At 48.2% G+C, this 21,413-nt stretch overlaps 1 protein-coding gene across 1 annotated transcript; it reads right to left on the bottom strand.

Annotated features, from left to right (window-relative positions):
- Positions 1 to 1,679: 1,679 nt before the first annotated feature.
- On the bottom strand, positions 1,680 to 20,760 carry LOC116966068 (atherin-like). The gene is made up of 7 exons (XM_033012217.1): positions 20,163 to 20,760; positions 17,452 to 17,896; positions 16,106 to 16,191; positions 14,822 to 14,882; positions 7,135 to 7,231; positions 6,632 to 6,743; positions 1,680 to 4,445 (listed from the first exon to the last, which is right to left on the bottom strand). The coding sequence occupies exons 1-7, from the start codon at positions 20,643 to 20,645 to the stop codon at positions 4,296 to 4,298; spliced, it is 1,434 nt and encodes a 477-aa protein (XP_032868108.1). The 5' UTR covers positions 20,646 to 20,760; the 3' UTR covers positions 1,680 to 4,295.
- Between the last annotated feature and the right edge of the window lie 653 nt (positions 20,761 to 21,413).

Below are 21,413 nucleotides of genomic sequence, written 5' to 3' on the forward strand. Positions count from 1 at the left end.
AATAATGGATGGGATTTATATAGCGCCTTTCTAATACTCAAGGCGCTTTACATCGCATTATTCATTCACTCCTCAGTCACACTCGGTGGTGGTAAGCTACTTCTGTAGCCACAGCTGCCCTGGGGCAGACTGACGGAAGCGTGGCTGCCAATCTGCGCCTACGGCCCCTCCGACCACCACCAATCACTCACACTTCACCCATTCACACACAGGCAAAGGTGGGTGAAGTGTCTTGCACAAGGACACAACGACAGTATGCACTCCAAGCGGGATTCGAACCGGCTACCTTCTGGTTGCCAGCCGAACACTTAGCCCATTGTGCCATCTGTCGTCCCGAACAAACAAAGAACCAAACAAACTATAAACACAATCATAAACACACACATATTCTTTTACATATTAAATATTGGAAGGAAAAACGTTCAGTAAAGTTAGTCCCTGGTGAGATCCCTGTCAGTGTCCATCGCTGTCATCTTTTCCACTGACCATGATCCTGTTTTTTTCCCCCTCTGGTTTATTAAAGTTGATGAAAAAGTCATTGAGATGTTGCAATTTTTCACAGCATGTTTGGGATGAGAATTTTATTTTTATTTATTCATGGGACAGAGGTTTACCTGGCAAGGATAGCACTTAATGCTCATCACAAAACATTACAGTGTGCTGGAGTATCTCAGCGGGGCAGGCAGCATCTCTGGATAACACTGTGGCGCAGCGGTAGAGTTGCTGCCTTACAGCACCAGAGACCCGGGTTCGATCCTGACTCTAGGTGTACGTTCTCCCGTGACCGAGTTGGTTTTATTCGGTTTCCTCCCACACTCCAAGGAAGTACAGGTTTGTATGTTAATCGGCTTGGTATAAATGTAAAAAATTATCCCTAGTGTGTGTAGGATAGTGTTAATGTGTGGGGATCGCTGGTCAGCGCAGACTCGGTGTGTCGAAGGGCCTGTTTCCGCGCTGGATCTGAATTGTTATTCAGACACTCTTGAATCACTTTCTTGAAGCAGATAGACACAAAATGCTGGAGTAACTCAGCAGGACAGGCAGCATCTCGGAAAAGGAATGGGTGACGTTTCGGGTCGAGATCCTTCTTCAGACCGAGAGTCATGGGAGAGGGAAATTAGAGATATGGAAGGGTACCAAGAGCATGCAAGGTATGAGAAGGACAGATCAAAGCAGACGATGATCAAGGAAATGTAGAATGGTTCATTGTTGGCTGAGGTGAAGGTGACAACGAGGTGTACAGACAGTAAAATTAATCAGGACAGTGAAACGAGTCGGGGAACTGGGGGTGGAGAGAGAGGGAAAGCAAGAGACACTTGAAATTAGAGAAATCAATATTCATACCACTGGGGTTGGAAGCTACCCAAACAAAATATTTAGAGGATTTTACAATTTATGAATGTGCTGTTCCTCCAATTAGCGTTAGGCCTTATTTTCAGCTTTCCGTTGTTATGGCAATCACTGTTTAGCTTTTCCCTGCCCCATATAATTGTACATTTACATAAAGTAGTCCCTGACAATACGCCCCCATCATTTTGTTCCATACCGTTCAGTGTCGACGTTTGTTTGACAATATTCCAGAGGAGAAGCGTGGGATGTTTCACCATGATAAAGGTGTTTTGCTACAAAATGAAAGTGCCAAGTTACACCAAAAAAAAATTACAACCAGCCAACCAAAGTAATTTTGAATCAACAATTTTTTATTAGACATTTCATTTTAATATTCTTATTGCTTAAAGCATCTCAATTAGCAAGAATAAACTCTAAAAACCCACCTATTCATTTTGTGCATTCCATTCAAAACACATGGCTTTTATTATTTATTATAAATTCAAATAATTCTTCACTCATTTATAAAGCGCAGTGACAGCTGGTGTTTGCACAAGGGATACCAAGGCTCTGTATCTCAGTTCCAATCTGCAATTCAATCCCACGAAAGGGATACACGACCAGCTAATTGGCAACTAGCCATCCTATACTTCCACATGGAGGCGCATTGCAAAGGCCTGCAGCCCACTGCCAATTTACGGCACCTTTGAGCAAAGAAAGTCACATCTGTAAAGGAGCCCTGCTTCCATAAAAATTCAAGTACAACAACCAACTTGGCAAGACAATGCTGGAGAGAGCATGCAAATGTGGAGTGCAAAGGGAAAGTTGAACCACTATCCAGCCACACTTGAATCTAGGACAGGGTGCACAAGGGTGGAGGCAGAGAGAAGCTTTCGATTAGTTTCTTTCCACTTTCAGCTATTCCCAACACATATGCAATATTTGTTTTACACAAGCCTTGCAATGTATCCCCAGATAGACACAAAATGCTGGATAAAACACTCAGCGGGACAGGCAGCATCTCTGGAGAGAAGGAATGGGTGACGTTTTGGGTCGAGACCCTTCTTCAGACTGTCCCCTGCCCTGACCTTCCCAGATGGTTGTATCAATTTGTATATGATGGAACCCGGGACTCTGGCGCCGTGACGCAGCATCTCTACCGCTGCGCCACCCTAATTGGTGTTAACTTCTAGCTAACATAGGGAAGCATCCTGTTCATCCTCAGCTTTCAGCAGCCATGTCTAAAGGCACCTTCTGGTTTACTCAGTTTCCAATACATTTCACTGACACACAAACACCTGTGAGACAGAATCCATCAAGTGCCTCCTACTGAACTGCAAATGAAAGCAGAACTGTAACTTTAGTCATTTCCAAACTGATGGGGGAGACCAGAGAAAGATCTTAGAGGGAAAACTAAATCACAAAATGTAAAAGGTCAAAGTCACCCGTCAATCGAGAGTAAACACAGTAAAATCATTCACAAAACCATTCGTGACCATCGATTGAGAGGGTATATTCTAAATTGTAAAATCCTCCAAATATTACATGGAAACACCTCTTAAACAAAAAATTAGTCACACCTGTCACATCCATTATACAAGACTGTAGTTAAACTTCACCAACCTGATAACCCAAGAGTTTGATTAGATATGTACAAATTAATATCCCGCAAGTTCACAAATCAAGACGATAATTTCAGATGATGCAGAATTAAGGAAAGCTCAGTACCCATTTTAAAAGGTGGACATCTTGTCCTCATTTAGCTATCCATCCATACCCAGCCTTGTATGGAAACTACCAATGTAAACAACATATTGTAAGCACATCTCCCTAATAGTCGGAGCGCAAAAACGTAGAAGATTGTGGATATAATATGAGAAGTTTAGTCATTCAGATTCTATTGTATAGATATATTGGAATTTATAATAGAAAAACAGCAAGCAGAAGCACGATATAATATAAATATATTTTTGTAAACGTGGCAGATTACTTGACAGGCACACCTGCATGAATCCTGCATGAGACAACACACAGTCATGAACCCCCCTGCTCTCAAGATTTCAAATTTAAGGCTTTCATTGCATTTTGGAACATACACTTTTCTAAAATAATAAAATCTTTAAAAATACACAAGAAACACCAGTAACAACCTTGTAACTCGAAGTAAAGCTTCAAAGTGACAAATTTAAGGAGGATGTAAAGGTCAGAAGACAAAGCACAGAGATGATGTTTGTGATGAGCCCATCGCATCATTATGGGCTCATTTTATATTTAGGATAGACACAAAATGCTGGAGTAACTTAGCAGGGCAGGCAACATCTCTGGATAGAAGAGTTACTCCAGCACTTCAGTTTACACCAGCATCTACAGTTCCTTCCTGCACATTTTATATTCACCTTGAAGATGATTCCTGTTAATATGAAGCTACAGTTGAAGAGTCAGCTACTACCTGACTGTAGGAAGATGCTTCATCTATTAGATACTCTGTGTGTTTAATATTTGCCCAGTTTCTTTGGGCTTTCTAGTTTATTTGCAGAATCCCACTAAGTGCATCTCACGCATCATAAAGGATGAAGAACAAGTCCTGCAGAGCAGTCCTCCATTTACGCTTGAACGGCACTTGGCCCTGTTGCAGAACAGCCCACCCACCTCGGCCAGCAGGGTAATTCCCCACCATCAGCAGAGAGATGGGTTACAGACCCCAGCGCTAGGACTGCAGCCAAACCTTGGAACTGAGACCATCTCAACTTCAGATGTGTCAGGTAGTGTTGGAAAGTCTAGAACAAATTCCCAAACACTAAAGAAACCCAGTACTTTTCTTCCATGAACTTCTTATCCCTGGTGTCGCTCCTCCTTCCACTTTAAACAGCATGGGTGTCATTTGGGAGCACACTGAAGCGAGACTGCAGTGACGTGCTTGCAGACGGGAGCCGGACAAACATTCTGCTGCCAATGGTGTACGCAGGTCAGCAAGATGGCGCCTCATTGTTAAAATGATGCAATTGTAGAACCTTGATATGAAATTCGTATATCTTCAGTGCCGGCCCCAGTTTAATTGCCAGTCCCGTCAGAACATCATTCCTCTTCATTAGAAGTAGGGACTTGCCATCGATCTCCTGGAGTAAAAAAGATTAAAATTTGTCCACGGACAAAATAATTTCAATACAATGATGCATCAGGATGAGTGAGGTTCCTCGTGTTTATATTGACTTTGCATGCTTGTTCAATGGCGCAGGTGGCAACGCCCTCTGTCTCAGCTACAACCCAAGGGTATGAGACACTGGTTGGAAGCCACAACCACGGTGGTGAAGCAGTTGACCCACTGCGTCACTGTGTTACGGCCCCAGGACTGAAGCTGACCCCCAGTATTGTCTGCGTAGGGGCTGCACTTTCTCCCTGACATCGAGCTAGTTTCCTCCCTCATCCCAATTATATGCTGGATGGTTACTTGCTCACGTCAAACCATCACTACTGCAAGTATAAAATCATTGGCAAACGTGCAAAAACAGAACCAAGGGCAGTTTTGTGTAATAATGTGTAGGGATACAAGGAGATTAGGGGAGGGGGAAATGGGACGACCCAAAACATCACCTGTCCATGTCCTCTAGAGATGCTGCCTGACCCGCTGAATTACTCCACAGCCTGGTGTTTTTTTTTGTTGTAAACCAGCATCTGCATTCCTCCTGTCTCTCGCTTTAAGAGAATAATGTTGTTTTCAGAATCCTCACTACAAAGCCCAGTGCAACACAACGTACGTATGATGAGACCAGGTTACTCGGTGTGCGTACATTCACTTGCAGCAGCTGAACGTCACACTTGCACCTCAACTAGAGATACCACACATGGCTGCTATCAGCGATGAAGCAAGAAGAGAGGAGAACCAACCTGCACTCAGGAACAGAGACTCCCAAACCTGTGTTCTGCAGGAACTGCTGCGATTGTTGATACTCTGCAGCTGCTGACTTTACTGCCGGGACATCTTAGGGAGGCAAGATGCCTCACAGCGCCAGACACCCGGGTTCAACCCTGACTATGGGTGCTTGTCGGTACGGAGTTTGTACGTTCTCCCCTCTGCGTGGGTTTTCCCCAAAATCTTCAGTTCCTCCCACACTCCAAAGACGTATAGGTTTGTAAGTTAATTGGCTTGGTATAATTGTAAAACTATCCCTAGTGTGTGTCGGATAGTGTTAAAATTTCACTGTGACTTGTTGGTGCAGACTCGGTGGGCCTGTTTCCACACTGTATCTCTAAACTAGACTAAACTCTTGATGTGTGGCCCACGAGCATCTGGCAATAATCCTACAGTTGCCCCCTTGGATGTGCCTGAGGGAAACCACTGCAATGCTCTGTTTTAAATAAAATGCTCTTCCTGGCAGCTGGATGCGTTTACCATTGAACACGGGGTGGGTGCTCACATACACATTTAATCTTGCACCCATTTTAGTTAGTTGTAAGCCAACTGTTTTGGTGGCACTCCCCTCTTGTAAAAAAATATTTTGCTGCAAATACCAGTAACTAGTTCCAGTGAAAATAAAACAGCCCTCGTGTCGAACCCATGAAGCAAGAACAGCAAGTGTAAATTAACAGCAGCTTCCTTGTGGCAGAATTCCATTCCATCTATCGGGCACTCAGCAGGGATTTTATGGTTAAAGGGATTTTAAGTGCAGAGTTTATTGGTATTAGTTTATTATTGTCACATGAGATGTACAGTGAAAAGCTTTGTTTTGCATCTTTCTGTACTTAAAATACCTTTAACCATAAAACACTTCTTGAGGAATTCAGAAAATAGAAACATTGGCACTGCTTGTAAATTCTATATCACAGAAATTGAAGAAGGGCTTCGCACTCATAAGTTCATAAGTTCTAGGAGTAGAATAAGGCCATTCGGCCCATCAAGTCTACTCCGCCATTCAATCATGGTTGATCTATCTTTCCCTCTTAACCCCATTCTCCTGCCTTCTCCCCATAACCCCTGACATCCTTACTAGTCAGTCAACCTCTGCTTAAAAATAACCATTGACTTGGCCACCACAACTGTCTGTGGCAATGAATTCCACAGATTCACCACCGTCTGACTAAAGAAATACCTCCTCATCTCCTTCCTAAAGGTACATTATTTTATTCTGAGGCTCTGGCCTCTGGTGCTAGACTTTCCCACCAGTGGAAATATCCTGACCACGTTCACTCTACCCTGGCCTTTCACTATACTGTATGTTTCAATGCGGTACCCCCTCACCTAAACTCCAGCGAGTACAGGCCCAGTGCCGTCTAACGCTCATCATATGTTAACCCAGTCACTCACCTGATCCTCGAAAGCAACGGCCTGCTCTGGGAATCCGGCTGCTTTAAAATAATTCACCACGTCAACGATACTCCATTCCGTCGGGTCTACAGATTTCCCTTCCTCTTCCAGCCTGTTAACAAAGAAGCCAAGAATAAACCACCTTCTAAATACCTTTCTAATTCACATCTCCACCTAAGCCTGACCGCACTTGCTCCTCAACCAACTGAGATGCAAAAGAGATGTAGGTGAAGAAGTGGCTGAGATGGCGGAAACACAGATAATAGGCAATGCTACGTTGGGGTTACCATGTCAAATTCAGTTTATTATATTGTCACGTGTACTGAGGTTTTGTGAAACGAGAGAATGGACCGACGGGGTGTGAGTGGGACATCATGATTCATTCGCGGTTGAAGTTACACAGGCAGGCAACGCCGAATGTGCAAGGCTACTGGATCATAGATAAGGATAGGCAGTACAAAAGGTAATGGGAGCCGTGAACTCTACAAGAGTGTGTTACTTACAGGTGTCTATCTGTGGGGCCGTTCTCTTCAGGAACCATCTCTACTGGAGAAGCCGATGGCGTAAGTAGACAGGAAGCACCGCCAACCTCAGGAACTGCTAAAACAAGAGTAAAATACAAACATCAGACTTTAGGCAGCAGACATCTGGTGAATCACAGTCACCCATGTCTTTAAATCTATAATTTTTATATATATATATATATATATATAAAAAATATAAAAACATATAAAAAATATTCTCCCTGTGACCGCGTGGGTTTTCTCCAGGTGCTCTGGTTTCCTCCCACTTTCCAAAGATGTGCAGGTTTGTAGGTTAATTGGCTTCTGTAAATTGTCCCGTGTGTTGGATAGAACGAGTGTATGGGTGATCGTTAGTTGCGAGGGCTCGGTGGGCCAAAGGGACTGTTTCCACCCTGTTTCCAACTCTCTTAACCGCTTACAATTGTTTAAAATATTTTCTAGTCTCTTCAATTTTACTGTTTAAAATGTAAATATTTAGTGTAAATCCTGTGCTTTGCGACACAAACTGTCACAGTTGTAAGCTTTGGGATATGGCAGGACTAAATCAGGGTAGATCTCGCTATGTACAATCACATCAGTAAATGATGAAGAAGCTTCTGCAGACTAGGAGTGGTTTAACAGATATCAAACCAATATGGGGAAGATGTGGGCCACCAGATTACAATTCATAGCACATAACAAATAGAATCAGAACCACACAAATATTTCAGATTCCAACACCAGCAAAAATCAAAAGAAATTGGCCTGGACACTAAATGCTGAAGTAACTCAGCGGGTCAGGCAGCAACGCTGAAGAAAAGACGTGCCTCGACCCGAAACGTCACCTATCCTTTTTCTCAAGAGATGCACCCTGACCCGCTGAGCTCCCCCGGCATTTTGTGGCTATTTTTGATGCAAGCCAGCATCTGCAGCTGGCTTCCTTCACAAAAGTAATTGGCCTCACAGTCCTCACGAATGGGAAATCTAAGGGGAGGTTTCACAGAAGGGTTCCAAAGTATGAAGGATTTAGAAAGGAGTTACACAAGGAGTTTTGAGGCCACTTGGCACAGGAGAGGCGTGCTAATGGGTCATTGTGCGGTGCGTTAAAGAATGCTTTGGCTGTGGCAGAAATGCAGCTGAATTCAGCGCTGCCAGGGGCACAGGAGTGCAGGCCCCCGACCGACATGCTTTATTGCATTCTGCAGCGCTGGAAAACCAACAAAGAAATGCTCTATCCAATTCACCTCCACCCCATTGCAGAAATTGGACGTTGTCTCTGGAACTGATGCTATAATATACTGATATCTGAACTATATTCTGCACTCTGTATCTTCCCGTTAGCTCCACACATTGTATTTGAGTTTGACTTGATCGTATTTATGCATGGTCCATCTGGTCTGTTTGGATAGCATGCAAAACAAAGCTTTTCACTGTACCCCGGACAATAATAAATCTAATCTAATCCTCTGACTGAGAACAAATACCATGGGAGGAGAGAGAAGAGATGCTGCTGAGTTACTCCAGCATTTTCTATCTTAGCAATCTCCATACACTATCATTACTCTACACACACACACACACTAGGGGCAATGGGGTGGGAGATTGCAACCTTCATGTGGTCCACCCTGTGTCGACTAATGCAATCAACCCTACGTGCATAAACAAATAGATCAAATAGAACAAGTTGACCTACAACTTTACGCAAGAAGCAGACTAGAGACAATTTACATTTACACCAAGCCAATTAACCTACAAACCTGTACATCTTTGGAGTGCGGGAGGAATCCGGAGCTCTCGAGGAAAACCCACGGTCATGGGGAGAACGTACAAACTCCACATGGACAGCACCTGAGGTCAGAATCAAACCTGGGTCACTGGCGCTGTGAGGCTGCAGCTCTACCAGCTGTGCTACGGAGCCGTCCATGTTAGTTTTGGATACAGTTGAATTTACTTTACTGTCGTACACACAAGTACACCTGCTGTGTTTCACCCTACGTGTGCATATGACTATAAATTGCATCCGAATTGCATCCACTAGTTCAGTTTAGTTTATTGTCAAGTGTAACGAGGTACAGTGAAAAGCTTTTGTTGCACGCTAACCAGTCAGCAGAAAGACAATACATGATTACAATCGATCCATTTACAGTGTATAGATACATGATAAGGGAATAATGTTTGGTGCAAGGTAAAGCCAGAAAAGTCCGATTAAGGATAGTCCAAGGGTCACTGATGAGGTAAATAGTATTTCAGCACTATCTACCTCTTTGGTGACCCTCGGACAATCCTTGATTGGACTTTGCTGGCTTTTTACCTTGCACCAAACATTATTCCCTTATCATGTATCCAAAAATAATATGTTATATATTAGGCAGTTCTGGCTGTCACTTACAGAACCAGCAATAGAAATACAGCTTTATTTGACTCTGCTACAAAGCTGTCTTTGGTAATCGGAGATTAACCCTCATATCCAACATCTGCATTAGCAGGAAGCAAAAGGAAAGATCAAACAACATTTGGAGTTCAAAAACTTCAAATAAGAGGTGATCCTCCTGTGCCTAAGGAGGTATCGTTCACAGCAGACTATACAGTACATTGAAATACTATCAGAGAGGCAATGACACCAGAGACTACACATGGCTGCATAGAAAGAGGCACACTGCCAAAAATATATAATCCCTTTTAACGTAATAAAACATCTCAATGCAATCAAAGAAATTTAAACATAAGGAGATGATCAAAATCTTGGCCAAGACATGATTTTAAAGAGCTGCTTGGAAGCTGGGTGGAACGATCGAGATGTCAACTGCTACGAGCTATGCGGCTTAAAGGGAGGCCACCAGTGGAGGAGCAATAATTAGCAAGAATGTGCCAGGGCCAGAATGGAGACATACAGAGAGCCTGGGAGGAGTGCGCAGAGGTGACAACAAATTGGACGGGAAGGGGAATAAGGGAAAGGAGCAATTTGGAAATAAGTATGAAGGAACTGCAGACGCTGGTTTACATCAAAGATAGACACAAAATGCTGGAGGAACTCAGTGGGACAGGCAGCATCTTGCCCAGAGTAGGTGAAGCGAGGATCAGAGAACATAGGTTTAAGGTGAAGGGGAAAACATTTAATAGGAATCTGAGGAGTAACTTTTTCACACACAGGGTGGTGGGTGTATGGAACAAGCTGCCAGAGGAGGTAGTTGAGGCTGGGGCTATCCCAGCGTTTAAGAAACAGTTAGATAGTTACATGGATAGGACAGGTTTGGAGGGATATGGGCCAAACGAAAGCAGGTGGGACTAGTGTAGCTGGGACAGGTTGGCCGGTGTGGGCAAGTTGGGCTGAAGGGCCTGTTTCCACACTGTATCACACTATGACTCTAAGTGGAAATAATCAGACAGATATTAATTGTTGCCAAAGAATTGTTCCTGGAAACAGCATTTATAAAGGTGAAAACTGCCATTGTTGTATTAAAGTAAATACTGAACGGCTGGTAAGTATTGAAACATAGGTCCAAAGGTTTAACATTGTGAAAAAGTTTACTTTGATTAAATTTGACTAGCATTGTTCCTGAGAATTAGTTTTCTCTTCTTAAGGCATTGTGTCTTCCTAACAAGATGAAGTGAAAGTCCAAGTGTAGAGAAAGTGACGGGTAGCCCCTGGGTACAAGTCGTGGTGAGAAATCCTGCTCTGTGCCTTATTCCCTGCTCAGTCCTATTGCCTGGGATAAGTTTCAATTCACAATAAGTGAGGGTTTATTGGGGCAGCAACTCCAGCCCACACCAAGTCACACAGCTTGATTTATTGATTAGTATGGGTGCCAGGGGTCATGGGGAGAAGACAGGAGAATGGGGCTAGGAGGGAGAGATAGATCAGCCATGATTGAATAGCGGAGTAGACTTGATGGGGGTCGAATGGCCTATCTCTGCTCCGATCACATGACTGCTCTTCAGTTCCATGAAAAGCTTCATTAAATTAATAAATCAAAATAACCGGACACCCTTCAACCTGAGTTAGCAAGTTTGAAGAGTGTTTCTAACAATAATAGACGATACAATTGTGAGCACACCTGTTCATTTCTGAAGGGATTGTGCCGTGGCAATCTGGTTTGGAGACACTCATGCTTACAGATGACAGACAAATCCAGACACTGTCATCACATGAAACAGAGTGCCATAAATGTAAAATATATGTTGTATAATTTGTAATAAAAAGCAGCAGACAGTCTTGTTTGATGCTGGATCATATTAATTCATTTAAATTGCAAATACATCAATGCAAATACTTCAATTTTAATTTGTCTTTCATGATTACAGTAAAACTCAGATAGTCTGCTCACTGATTAAGTGGAAATGCTGATGGTTTGGTAACTGGTTCACCTAGTTGCTGCATTCCCACGTCCTGCCCAGGGTGGTACACTGACGCAGCTGGTAGCTCACACTAGTGCTATATTATCCCACTTTCTCACCTATCCCCAACACACCAGCGGCAATTTAGTAGGTGTGGACCCAGTGGGCCTGTTTCCACGCTGCATCTCCAAATTAAACTCGTACAGAAGATGAAATGAAGAAATGAAACTCGTTTGGGCCTGTTTCCACACTGCATCTCTGAATTAAATGAAATAAAAAGGCCCCCAAGGTAGGATTCAAGTGCCACACCTTGTTAAAGCAGAAACCTAGGGCGAGCCAACTGTGTCTAAAAAAAAACTTCATTCCAAGCCTTATTTACCCTCAAGTGAAAGTACAAGATCAATGTTGACACAGGTACTTTCCTTTCCCAATATCTTGTTTTAAATGGAACGACAGCTCAAAAACAACAGACACCGGGGCACACAGCAGCAAAACCGGTCCTGTGGCACATCTGACGTCTGCTGTCCACATTGTCTTACTGAGCTAATCCCACGCCCATCTCCCCTCTAAACATTTCCTATCCATTACTCATTTTGGGCAGCCTGAAAGCAGGGCAGAAATAATGCAGATACGAGGCTCCAGACCGGACTGAGCAACGGCTCGATTGCAATCATGTATTGTCTTTCTGCTGGCTGGTTAGCGTGCAACAAAAGCTTTTCACTGTACCTCGGTACATGTGACAATAAACTGAACTGAACTACGGGCTGTTGCATGACACCCAAGGCAATGGACCGACATTAAATTTAAATTTAATTTAAATTAAATTTAAATTTATTTATTTATATAGCACATTTTTAGTCAACTTGCATTGACCCCAAAGTGCTTCACATAATTACATCCACACACACAGGCAAAGGTGGGTGAAGTGTCTTGCCCAAGGACACACACAGGCAAAGGTGGGTGAAGTGTCTTGCCCAAGGACACAACGACAGTATGCACTCCAAGCGGGGTTCGAACCAGCTACCTTCCGGTTGCCAGCCGAACACTTAGCCCATTGTGCCATCTGTCGTCCCACACCGACATGCACAGGAACGGGCTGCAACCGAACGACAGGCGTGGCACCAGCAATTAAGCGACAGGCACTGCAAAGGCCGCAATGGAGCGGCAGTCGTGGTACTGGCTGCAACAACGCGACTTACATCATCTGCACTCTAGTTACACGTACAGTATCTACTACAATGGGGCTCCATGCGCATCATCAACTGCACTGGAGATAGACACAAAATGCTGGAGTAACTCAGCGGGACAGGCAGCATCTCTGGAGAGAAGGAATGGGTGACGTTTCAGGTCGAGACTCTTCTTCAGACGGCATCAACTGCACTGGAGTTGCATGCACTGCATCGACTGCGCTGGAGTTGCATCTTCTGCAGTGGAGTGCAGGTGTTCCAGGAGCTTCAGCACTGACATCCGGTCACCTCAGCTGCTAGACCCGTGACGTCAGCGGCTCTGGTCACATGAGCTGGGGAGCCCCGCCACGTTTAGCGTGGACCCGCCTTCCCTCGCTCCCCATTGGCTGATCCCACCGCCACGGCCCGCCCACAGATACCCATTGGCGGAGCCCGCCGTCACACAGCGTAGACCCGCCTCCCCCTCGCTACCCATTGGCTGATCCCACCGCCACGGCCCGCCCACAGATACCCATTGGCGGAGCCCGCCGTCACACAGCGTAGACCCGCCTCCCCCTCGCTACCCATTGGCTGATCCCACCGCCACACGGCCCGCCCCCCTGGTCCTCATTGGCGGTGCCCGCTGTCACACAGCGTGCAACCGCCTCCCCTCGCTCCCCATTGGCTGATCCCGCTGTCAATTAGACGCCCTCCCCTCTTCCTATTGGCGTTGACTGCCGTCACTCAGGCCGTCGCCCACCAACCGCCCGCCCATTGCGGCGCCCCCTGCCGCCCAGTACCGTGCGCTGCGGGCCAGCCGCAGGTTCCCCTCTCCCGGCCGCCGCTGACCACTGCCATGTGGTGCGGGCCAACCGCCGGTCCCTCGCTCTCCCTCCCTCTCCTCACCCGGCCGCCGCTGACCACTGGCCGGAGCCCGCGCCGCCCTCGGACCGTGCGTCCCGCCGCGCGCATGCGCGGCCCTGCTTACTGCCGACGCGATGACGCAACCACGGCATGACGTTGTGTAATCACGTCACAAGGTGACAAGAGACAGTAGCAGAGTCAGGTGTTACAATAGCCCATCAAGTCTACTCCACCATTCAATCATGGCTGATCTATCTCTCCCTCCTAACCCCATTCTCCTGCCTTCTCCCCATAACCTGACACCCGTACTGATCAAGAATCTATCTCCGCCCATTGACAGCCTCCTCAGCCTTCTGTGGCAATGAATTTCACAGATTCACCACCCTCTGAGTAAAGAAATTCGTCCTAATCTACTTCCTAAGAGAACGTCCTTTAATTCCGAGCCCATGCCCTCTGGTCCTAGACTCTCCAACTAGTGGAAACATCCTCCCACATCCACTCTATCCAAGCCTTTCACAATTCTGTACGTTTCAACGAGGTCCCCCCTCATTCTTCTAAACTCCGGTGAGTACAGGCCCAGTGCCGTCAAACGCTCATCATAAGTTAACCGTCATTCCTGGGATCATTCTTGTAAACCTCCTCTGGACCCTCGCCAAAGCCAGCACATCTTCAGTATTCAATTCTTGAATCTAGATTAATTTGATTTTTACACTAGTCCCACGTGCCTGCGTTTGGCCCATATCCCTCCAAACCTGTCCTATCCATGTACTTATCTAAATGTTTCTTAAGTGTTGGGATAGTCCCAGCCACAACTACCACCTCTGGCAGCTCATTCCATACACCCAGCACCCTTTGTGTGAAAAAGTTACCCCTCAGATTCCCATTAAATCGTTTCCCCTTCACCTATGTCCTCGTGTGCTCAAATCCCCATCTCTGTGCATCTACCCAATCTATTTATCTCATGATTTTATACACCTCGACAATATCACCTCATCCTCCTGCACTCCAAGGAAGAGTCCCAGCCTACTCAACCTCTCCCTGTAGCTCAGACCTTCGTGTCCTGGCAACATCCTCGTAAATCATCTCTGTACCCTTTCCAGCTTGACAACACCTTTCCAATAACATGGTGCTCAGAACTGAACACAATACTTTAAATGTGGCCTTACCAACGTCCATGGGGAGAAGGCAAGAGAATGGGGTTGAGAGGTAAAGATAGATCAGCCATGATTGAATCGCAGAGTACACGATGGGCCGAATGGCCTAAGTCTGCTTCTATATCTTATGGCCATAGCAGGAAATGCAGCATCTCAAACATCTCCTACCTTCACTCGTTTGGGGTTCAGGCTGATGGCAAGTCCCCTGATCACGCGCAGCAGGGTGTCTCTGGAAAGAGGAAATACTTAGTTTAGAGATACAGCAAGGAAACAGGCCCTTCAGCCCACATCGAACATCTGTTCACACTAGTTCCATGTTATCACACTTTCGCATCCTCTCAATACATACTTATTTATAAAGGTCAGTTGATCTGCAAACCCGCACATCTTTGGGATGTGGGAAGAAACAGGCCCTTCTGCCCATGGAGTTCGTGCTGACCAGCGATCACTACGCTCTAGGGACAATTTACAGGCCAATTCACCTACAAACCTGCACGTCTTTGGGACGTGGCAAGAAACCATTTCTTTCACCTATCCTGCTGCCTTGAAGAATACACTCAAGGTTCTTTTATTTGTCCGCAACCGACTACATGCCAAAATCATAAAAACTGCAGATGCTGAAAATCTAAAGTAGAAAGAGAGAATGCTGGAAACATTCAGCAGGTCAGGCAGCATCTGTGGGAAGTGAACCAGAGTTAAGGTGAAGATAGACATAAAAATCTGGAGTATATCTCAGTGGGACAGGCAACATCTCTGGAGAGAAGGAATGGGTGACGTTTCGGGTTGAGATATTGGGGGAGACCAGAACCAGGGGCCACAGTTTAAGAATAAGGAGTAAGCCATTTAGAACAGAGACGAGGAAACATTTTTTCTCACAGAGAGTGGTGAGTCTGGGGAATTCTCTGCCTCAGAGGGCGGTGCAGACAGGTTCTCTGGATGCTTTCAAGAGAGAGCTAGATAGGGCTCTTAAAAATAGCGGAGTCGGGGGATATGGGGAGAAGGCAGGAACGGGGTACTGATTGGGGATGATCAGCCATGATCACATTGAATGGCGGTGCTGGCTCGAAGGGCCGAATGGCCTACTCCTGCATCTATTGTCTATTGAGATCCTTCTTCAGATCCCTTAGGGATAAGGGAAACGAGAGATATAGACGATGATGTGGAGAGATAAAAAATAATGAATAAAAGATGTGCAAAAAAGTAACGATGATAAAGGAAACAGGCCATTGTAAGCTGCTTGTAGGGTGAAAATGAGAAGCTAGTGCGACTTGGGTGGGAGAGGGATAGAGAGAGAGGGAATGCCGGGGCTAAGACATTTTGTCGGCTCTGGCTCTGCCCGGACGAAAGGTCTCCAAACTGAAAGATAAATCCATTAACACCGCCCCTGGAGAGAGCGAGGGAGAGTCACAGAATCATGGACGCTGCGAGAGGTAGTGTGTGAAATGTACTCACATTGTCCATGCACTGGGGTACCGCCTCAGTGTCACGGTCCGCGAGACTGAGCTGATCAAACGTTCCCCCGTCTACTCCTGCCTCACCTGCGGCACAAAACAGGACACAAACCAGAGGCTGAGTGTAACATATGGGTGCGATCTTCACCAATACAGCGGGGACACAGGCTGAGAGAGGGTGACGAAGGTGGCATTTAGCACGATTGCTTCAGCGGGCCACGCGGGCGGAGGGAAGGGTCGCGGCCTGTAGAGGGAGCCGCCGAGCCGGCCTCTGCTCGTCCCGCGGAGGTCCAGAGAACCACAGAGGATGGCGGAGGAAGCCGGTGATGGTGGAGACGGTGAGAGTGGACCGGAGCCTTGCCTTCCATCCACACCCTCAAGCTCAGCTGTGGGAGGCAGCCACGGGGCACAAAGGCTGAAGGTGGATGGGGCGAGGAAACATAGAACATAGAAACATAGAAAAATAGGTGCAGGAGTAGGCCATTCAGCCCTTCGGGCCAGCACCGCCATTCAATACGATCACGGCTGATCATCCAAAATCAGTACCATGTTCCTGCTTTTTCCCCATATCCCTTGATTCCGTTAGCCCCAAGAGCTAAAACATCTCTTGAAAACATCCAGTGAATTTGGGCTCCACTGCCTTCTGTGTCAGAGAATTCCACAGATTCACAACTCTCTGGGAGCTAAATCTAACTCTCTCTTGAAAACATCCAGTGCCTTCTGTGGCAGAGAATTCCACAGATTCAGGAGAGGGACGACGGACGGCTCGCTGGACGATCCGCACGGAGGCGACGGCTGGAGGCGAGACTGCTCCAGGAGACCAAGCGCGCGGACCGGACTGGACTTTGTAAATAGCACCAAAATCTACTGACACTTAAGTGCGGTCTTAATGGACTATTTCTATGCACTACTCCTGCACCTAATTTCTATGTTTCTATGTTTGTACTACTCGGGGATTGTGCGGCAATAGTTTACTGAACTCAAAGTCACACAGCATGGAAACGGGCCCTTCAGCCCAACTTTCCCACACCAACTAACATATCCCAGCTGCACTAGTCCCACCTGCCCGCGTTTGGCCCATATCCCTGTAAACCTGTCCTATACATGTACCTGCCTCCTCTGGCAGCTTGTTCCATACACCCACCCCACATTGTGTAAAATAAGTTACCCCTCAGGATTAGTGTGGATAGGTGTGAAGGTCATCTCGGACAGGATGGGCTGAAGTGCCTCTTTCTATGCTGTATAATGCTATGACTATGAGTGTTGGAAGAAGGGTCTTCTGCCAGAGATGCTGCCTGTCCCGCTGAGCTACGCCAGCTAACTTCGCTATGACTATGTCTATGTTACCTTGGTGAATGCCAGGCTCCTGGACGTGCGGGTCTCCACAGGCTCCCTCCACGGGGACAGAGACGTCTGAAGAGCTCGTTTCACCCACGATGTTCGGGGAGAGGTCCACTTGCCCCCTCTCTTGCTCCTCGGCCTCTTGTCCCGGCTCAGCACCAGTGACGTCCTTGGTCTCATGGCCTGGGGACTGCGACGGGCCTTGCCCCGCAGCTGTAGGCACTTCGAGCTGCTCTTCAGAGGACAGCTCCTCACCGGTGTCTTCAACAGCGGGTGATTTGGCGGGGCTCTCCTCGCCTTCTTCACTCCCGCCATCGCTGGCGGTCTCCACGTCATTCTGCGCCTCACGCGGCACCTGCCTCCTCAACTCCACATCTTTCGTTGCAGCCGCCTTTTCTTCATCACTTCCTTCGCTGTCCGACGGCTCGGCCTCCTTTGTTCTCCTGGTCTTCTGCAGGAAAACAGAGCAACAGTGTTGAGTTGAGAACAAGTAATCCGCAACGTCACCTACCCACGTTCCTGAAGAAGGGTCCCGACCAGAAACATCACCTATCTACCTTCTCCAGAGGTGCTGCCTGACCCACTGAGTTACTCCAGTACTCTGTGAAACGTCACCTATCCATGTTCTCCACAGATGCTGCCTGACCCGCTGAGTTACTCCAGCATTTTGGGTCTTTTTGTTTGTAAATCAGCATCTGCAGTTCCTTGCTTCTACATTTAACAATAGCTAGAGAGGAAGCTACACTATTTATCAGCAGAGTACAAAGCCCTGTATAACTGAAACAGACCTCCCTACCTTGGTGTCTGGAGTAACTCAGCGGGACAGGCAGCATCTCTGGAGAGAAGGAATGGATGACATTTCAGATCAAGACCCTTCTATTGACCCTTCTCCAGTCTTTGGTTTAAACCAGCATCTGCAGTTCCTTCCTAGTATTCAATTCCCCCATCCACAAACAGTGACATTCTGATACCTTTCCCGGTTCCTTGCTGAATACATGTAGTCGTGTTTGTTGAATCATCCATTAGATCCCAGAGTTCTGTACCCCTTCGCCATTTAGATGCAGACAACCCTCCCTCCCCACTCTGCATACAGCTGGGGTGGCGTACCTGAGGAACGGTCTGTACTACAGTTTTCCACAATGCAAAGTTTTGCCATCTCACCACAGGTCAACAAACATGAGTTGTAAACAATAGGTCCATTTCCCCTCCTCGTGTCATCTTGATAAACTTACTTTGTGAAGGAAAGCAGAGATAGATAGGTTCTTGTTTAAGGTTACAGGGAGAAGGCAGGAGAATGGGATGAGTGGGCCAAATAGATCAGCCATGATCGAATGGAGCAGCAGACTCGATGGGCTGAATGGCCTAAGACCTGCTCCTTTGTCTTAAGATACTTTCCTCCCCATCTTTACTTTAGTTTAGAAATACAGCATGGAAACAGGCCCTTCAGCCCACCCAGTGCACGTTGACCATCGATCACCCATTCACACAAGTTCTGTGTTATCCCACTTTTCACATCCAGTCCCTGCACGCCAGGGGGCAATTTACAGAGAATTATTCATCTAGAAACCTGCACGTCTTTAGGATGTGGGATGAACCCATGCAGTCACAGGGAGAACATGAAAACTCCGCACAGACAGCACCCGTGTTTAGGATCGAAATCTGGTCTCTGGCGCCGTGAAGCGGCAACTACCAGCTTTACCTCTACATTGGATCATCAGCAAACTTATCCCAGGGATAACAAAAGCTGCAAACGGCTGAGGCCCAGTGCCGATCCCTGTACAAATCATCTAGCAAAGGCCCATGTTTATTAATCTGTTTCCTGCTAGCTGTCACTTCCTCTTTAATGTTGCTTCTAAACTGCAGCTTCCACTTTCAGCACTGAGCGTTGATGTGTGTCACGGCGTTCTCTGCATCACACAGAGTGAATGTTCACATTCCCAGCCCGCACCCACACGCTCCACGTACCCACTGCCAGACACACTCCAGGCCCACCCTCCCACACTGGACCCCTAGCCCAAGGGTAGCCAGTCACCCCTCATCACAGACCCTGGGTCACTAACTCACCTCACACCCTCGGGCACCCTGTTACTCCCCACACTGCCACCCTGGGGTGCCCAGTCAACTCATTCAAAGGCACCCGATGCCTACCCACCCCTCCTGGGTACCCAATCACACTCCCCTCCCCTACTCTGGACACCCTGTGCCCACCCAGTACCCGCACCCCACCCGGGGCACCCTGTCACCCCCCCCCCCCACCCCACACACCCAAGGGGCACCCTGTCACTCCCCCCCCCACCTCACCCACCCAAGGGGCACCCTGTCACTCCCCACCGAAGGGGCACCCAGTACCCCCACCCCACCCACCCAAGGGGCACCCTATCACCCAGTACCCCAGGGGCACCCTGTCACCCCCCCCCCACACCCAAGGGGCACCCAGTACCCCTCACCCCACCCAAGGGTGCACCCAGTACCCCCCACCCCACCCACCCAAGGGGCACCCTATCACCCAGTACCCCAGGGGCACCCTGTCACCCCCCCCCACACCCAAGGGGCACCCAGTACCCCTCACCCCACCCAAGGGGCACCCTGTCACCCAGTACCCCCCACCCCACCCACCCAAGGGGCACCCTATCACCCAGTACCCCAGGGGCACCCTGTCACCCCCCCCACACCCAAGGGGCACCCAGTACCCCCTCACCCCACCCAAGGGTGCCCACCTTGCGCTCAGGGCCGCTGTCAGTGGGTGTGAGCCGCCGCTTCCCCTCGGCCTCGGGCGCCGGGCTGTTGCTGCTGCTGTCGCCGCCGCCGCCGCCGCGGGCCCGGGCCACCTGCTGCTCCTTGTGCCGGGCCCGGGTCAGCACCACACTAGGGGGCGGCGGGCGCGGCCGGTCCCTGTCCCGGTCCCGGTCCCGCGTGGCCGGGCTGCTGCTGCCACCCGAGGGCCCAGGCTCAGGCTCGGGCCCAGCTCCAGGCCCAGACCCCGGGCTCGCGTTACGGTACGAGTGCGAGCCCTTGTAGCGGACCCGCAGCAGGGCCCGGGAGCGCAGCAGCCGCTCGAGTTGGCGCCGGGTGCGGCCGGGAGACACCCCATGCCGCCGCTGCACCATGGCGCAGATCCGCTCCTGGTCAGGCCGGGCCTTCCGCGCCCGCAGCCACTCGATGGCCTCGGAGATCCAGCGCCGGCACTCGGCCTCCGACATACCCGGGCCCCAGGCTCCCTGGGTTCACTCCCCGGCCTCGGGCCTGGCTTCTCCCCGTCCGGCCTAGGCTCATCCCCCGGGCCTCGGCCTCCCCGCTCCCCTCTCCCCGGCTGTGCGGGTGCGGTGGGCGGGGCTGCGGCTGGGACCGGGCGGGGCGAGGCTCCAGGAGACGGCGACTGGCCTCTTGTGGAATAGAAGTCAGTCACACGGCCTGGAAACAGACCCTTCGGCCCATCATGCCCATACGTTCAGTATTGGTCTCCTAATCATGGTGCACCAGTCATTGAAAGTGGGCATGCAGGTAGTGAAGAAAGCCAATGGTATGTTAGCATTCATAGCAAAAGGATTTGAGTATAGGAGCAGGGAGGTTCTACTGCAGTTGTACAGGGTCTTGGTGAGACCACACCTGGAGTATTGCGTACAGTTTTGGTCTCCTAATCATGGTACACCAGTCATTGAAAGTGGGCATGCAGGCAGTGAAGAAAGCCAATGGTTTGTTAGCATTCATAGCAAAAGGATTTGACCAGTTAGTCTAACATCGGTAGTGGGGAAACTGCTAGGGTCAGTTATTAAAGATGGGATAGCAGCACATTTGGAAAGTGGTGAAATCATTGGACAAAGTCAGCATGGATTTACACAAAAGGTAAATCATGTCTGACGAATCTTATAGAATTTTTCGAAGGATGTAACTAGTAGCGTGGATAGGGGAGAACCAGTGGATGTGGTGTATCTGGACTTCCAGAAGGCTTTCGACAAGGTCCCACATAA

This window comes from Amblyraja radiata, chromosome 35 (genome assembly GCF_010909765.2).
Source record: "Amblyraja radiata isolate CabotCenter1 chromosome 35, sAmbRad1.1.pri, whole genome shotgun sequence".
Taxonomy (NCBI): domain Eukaryota; kingdom Metazoa; phylum Chordata; class Chondrichthyes; order Rajiformes; family Rajidae; genus Amblyraja; species Amblyraja radiata.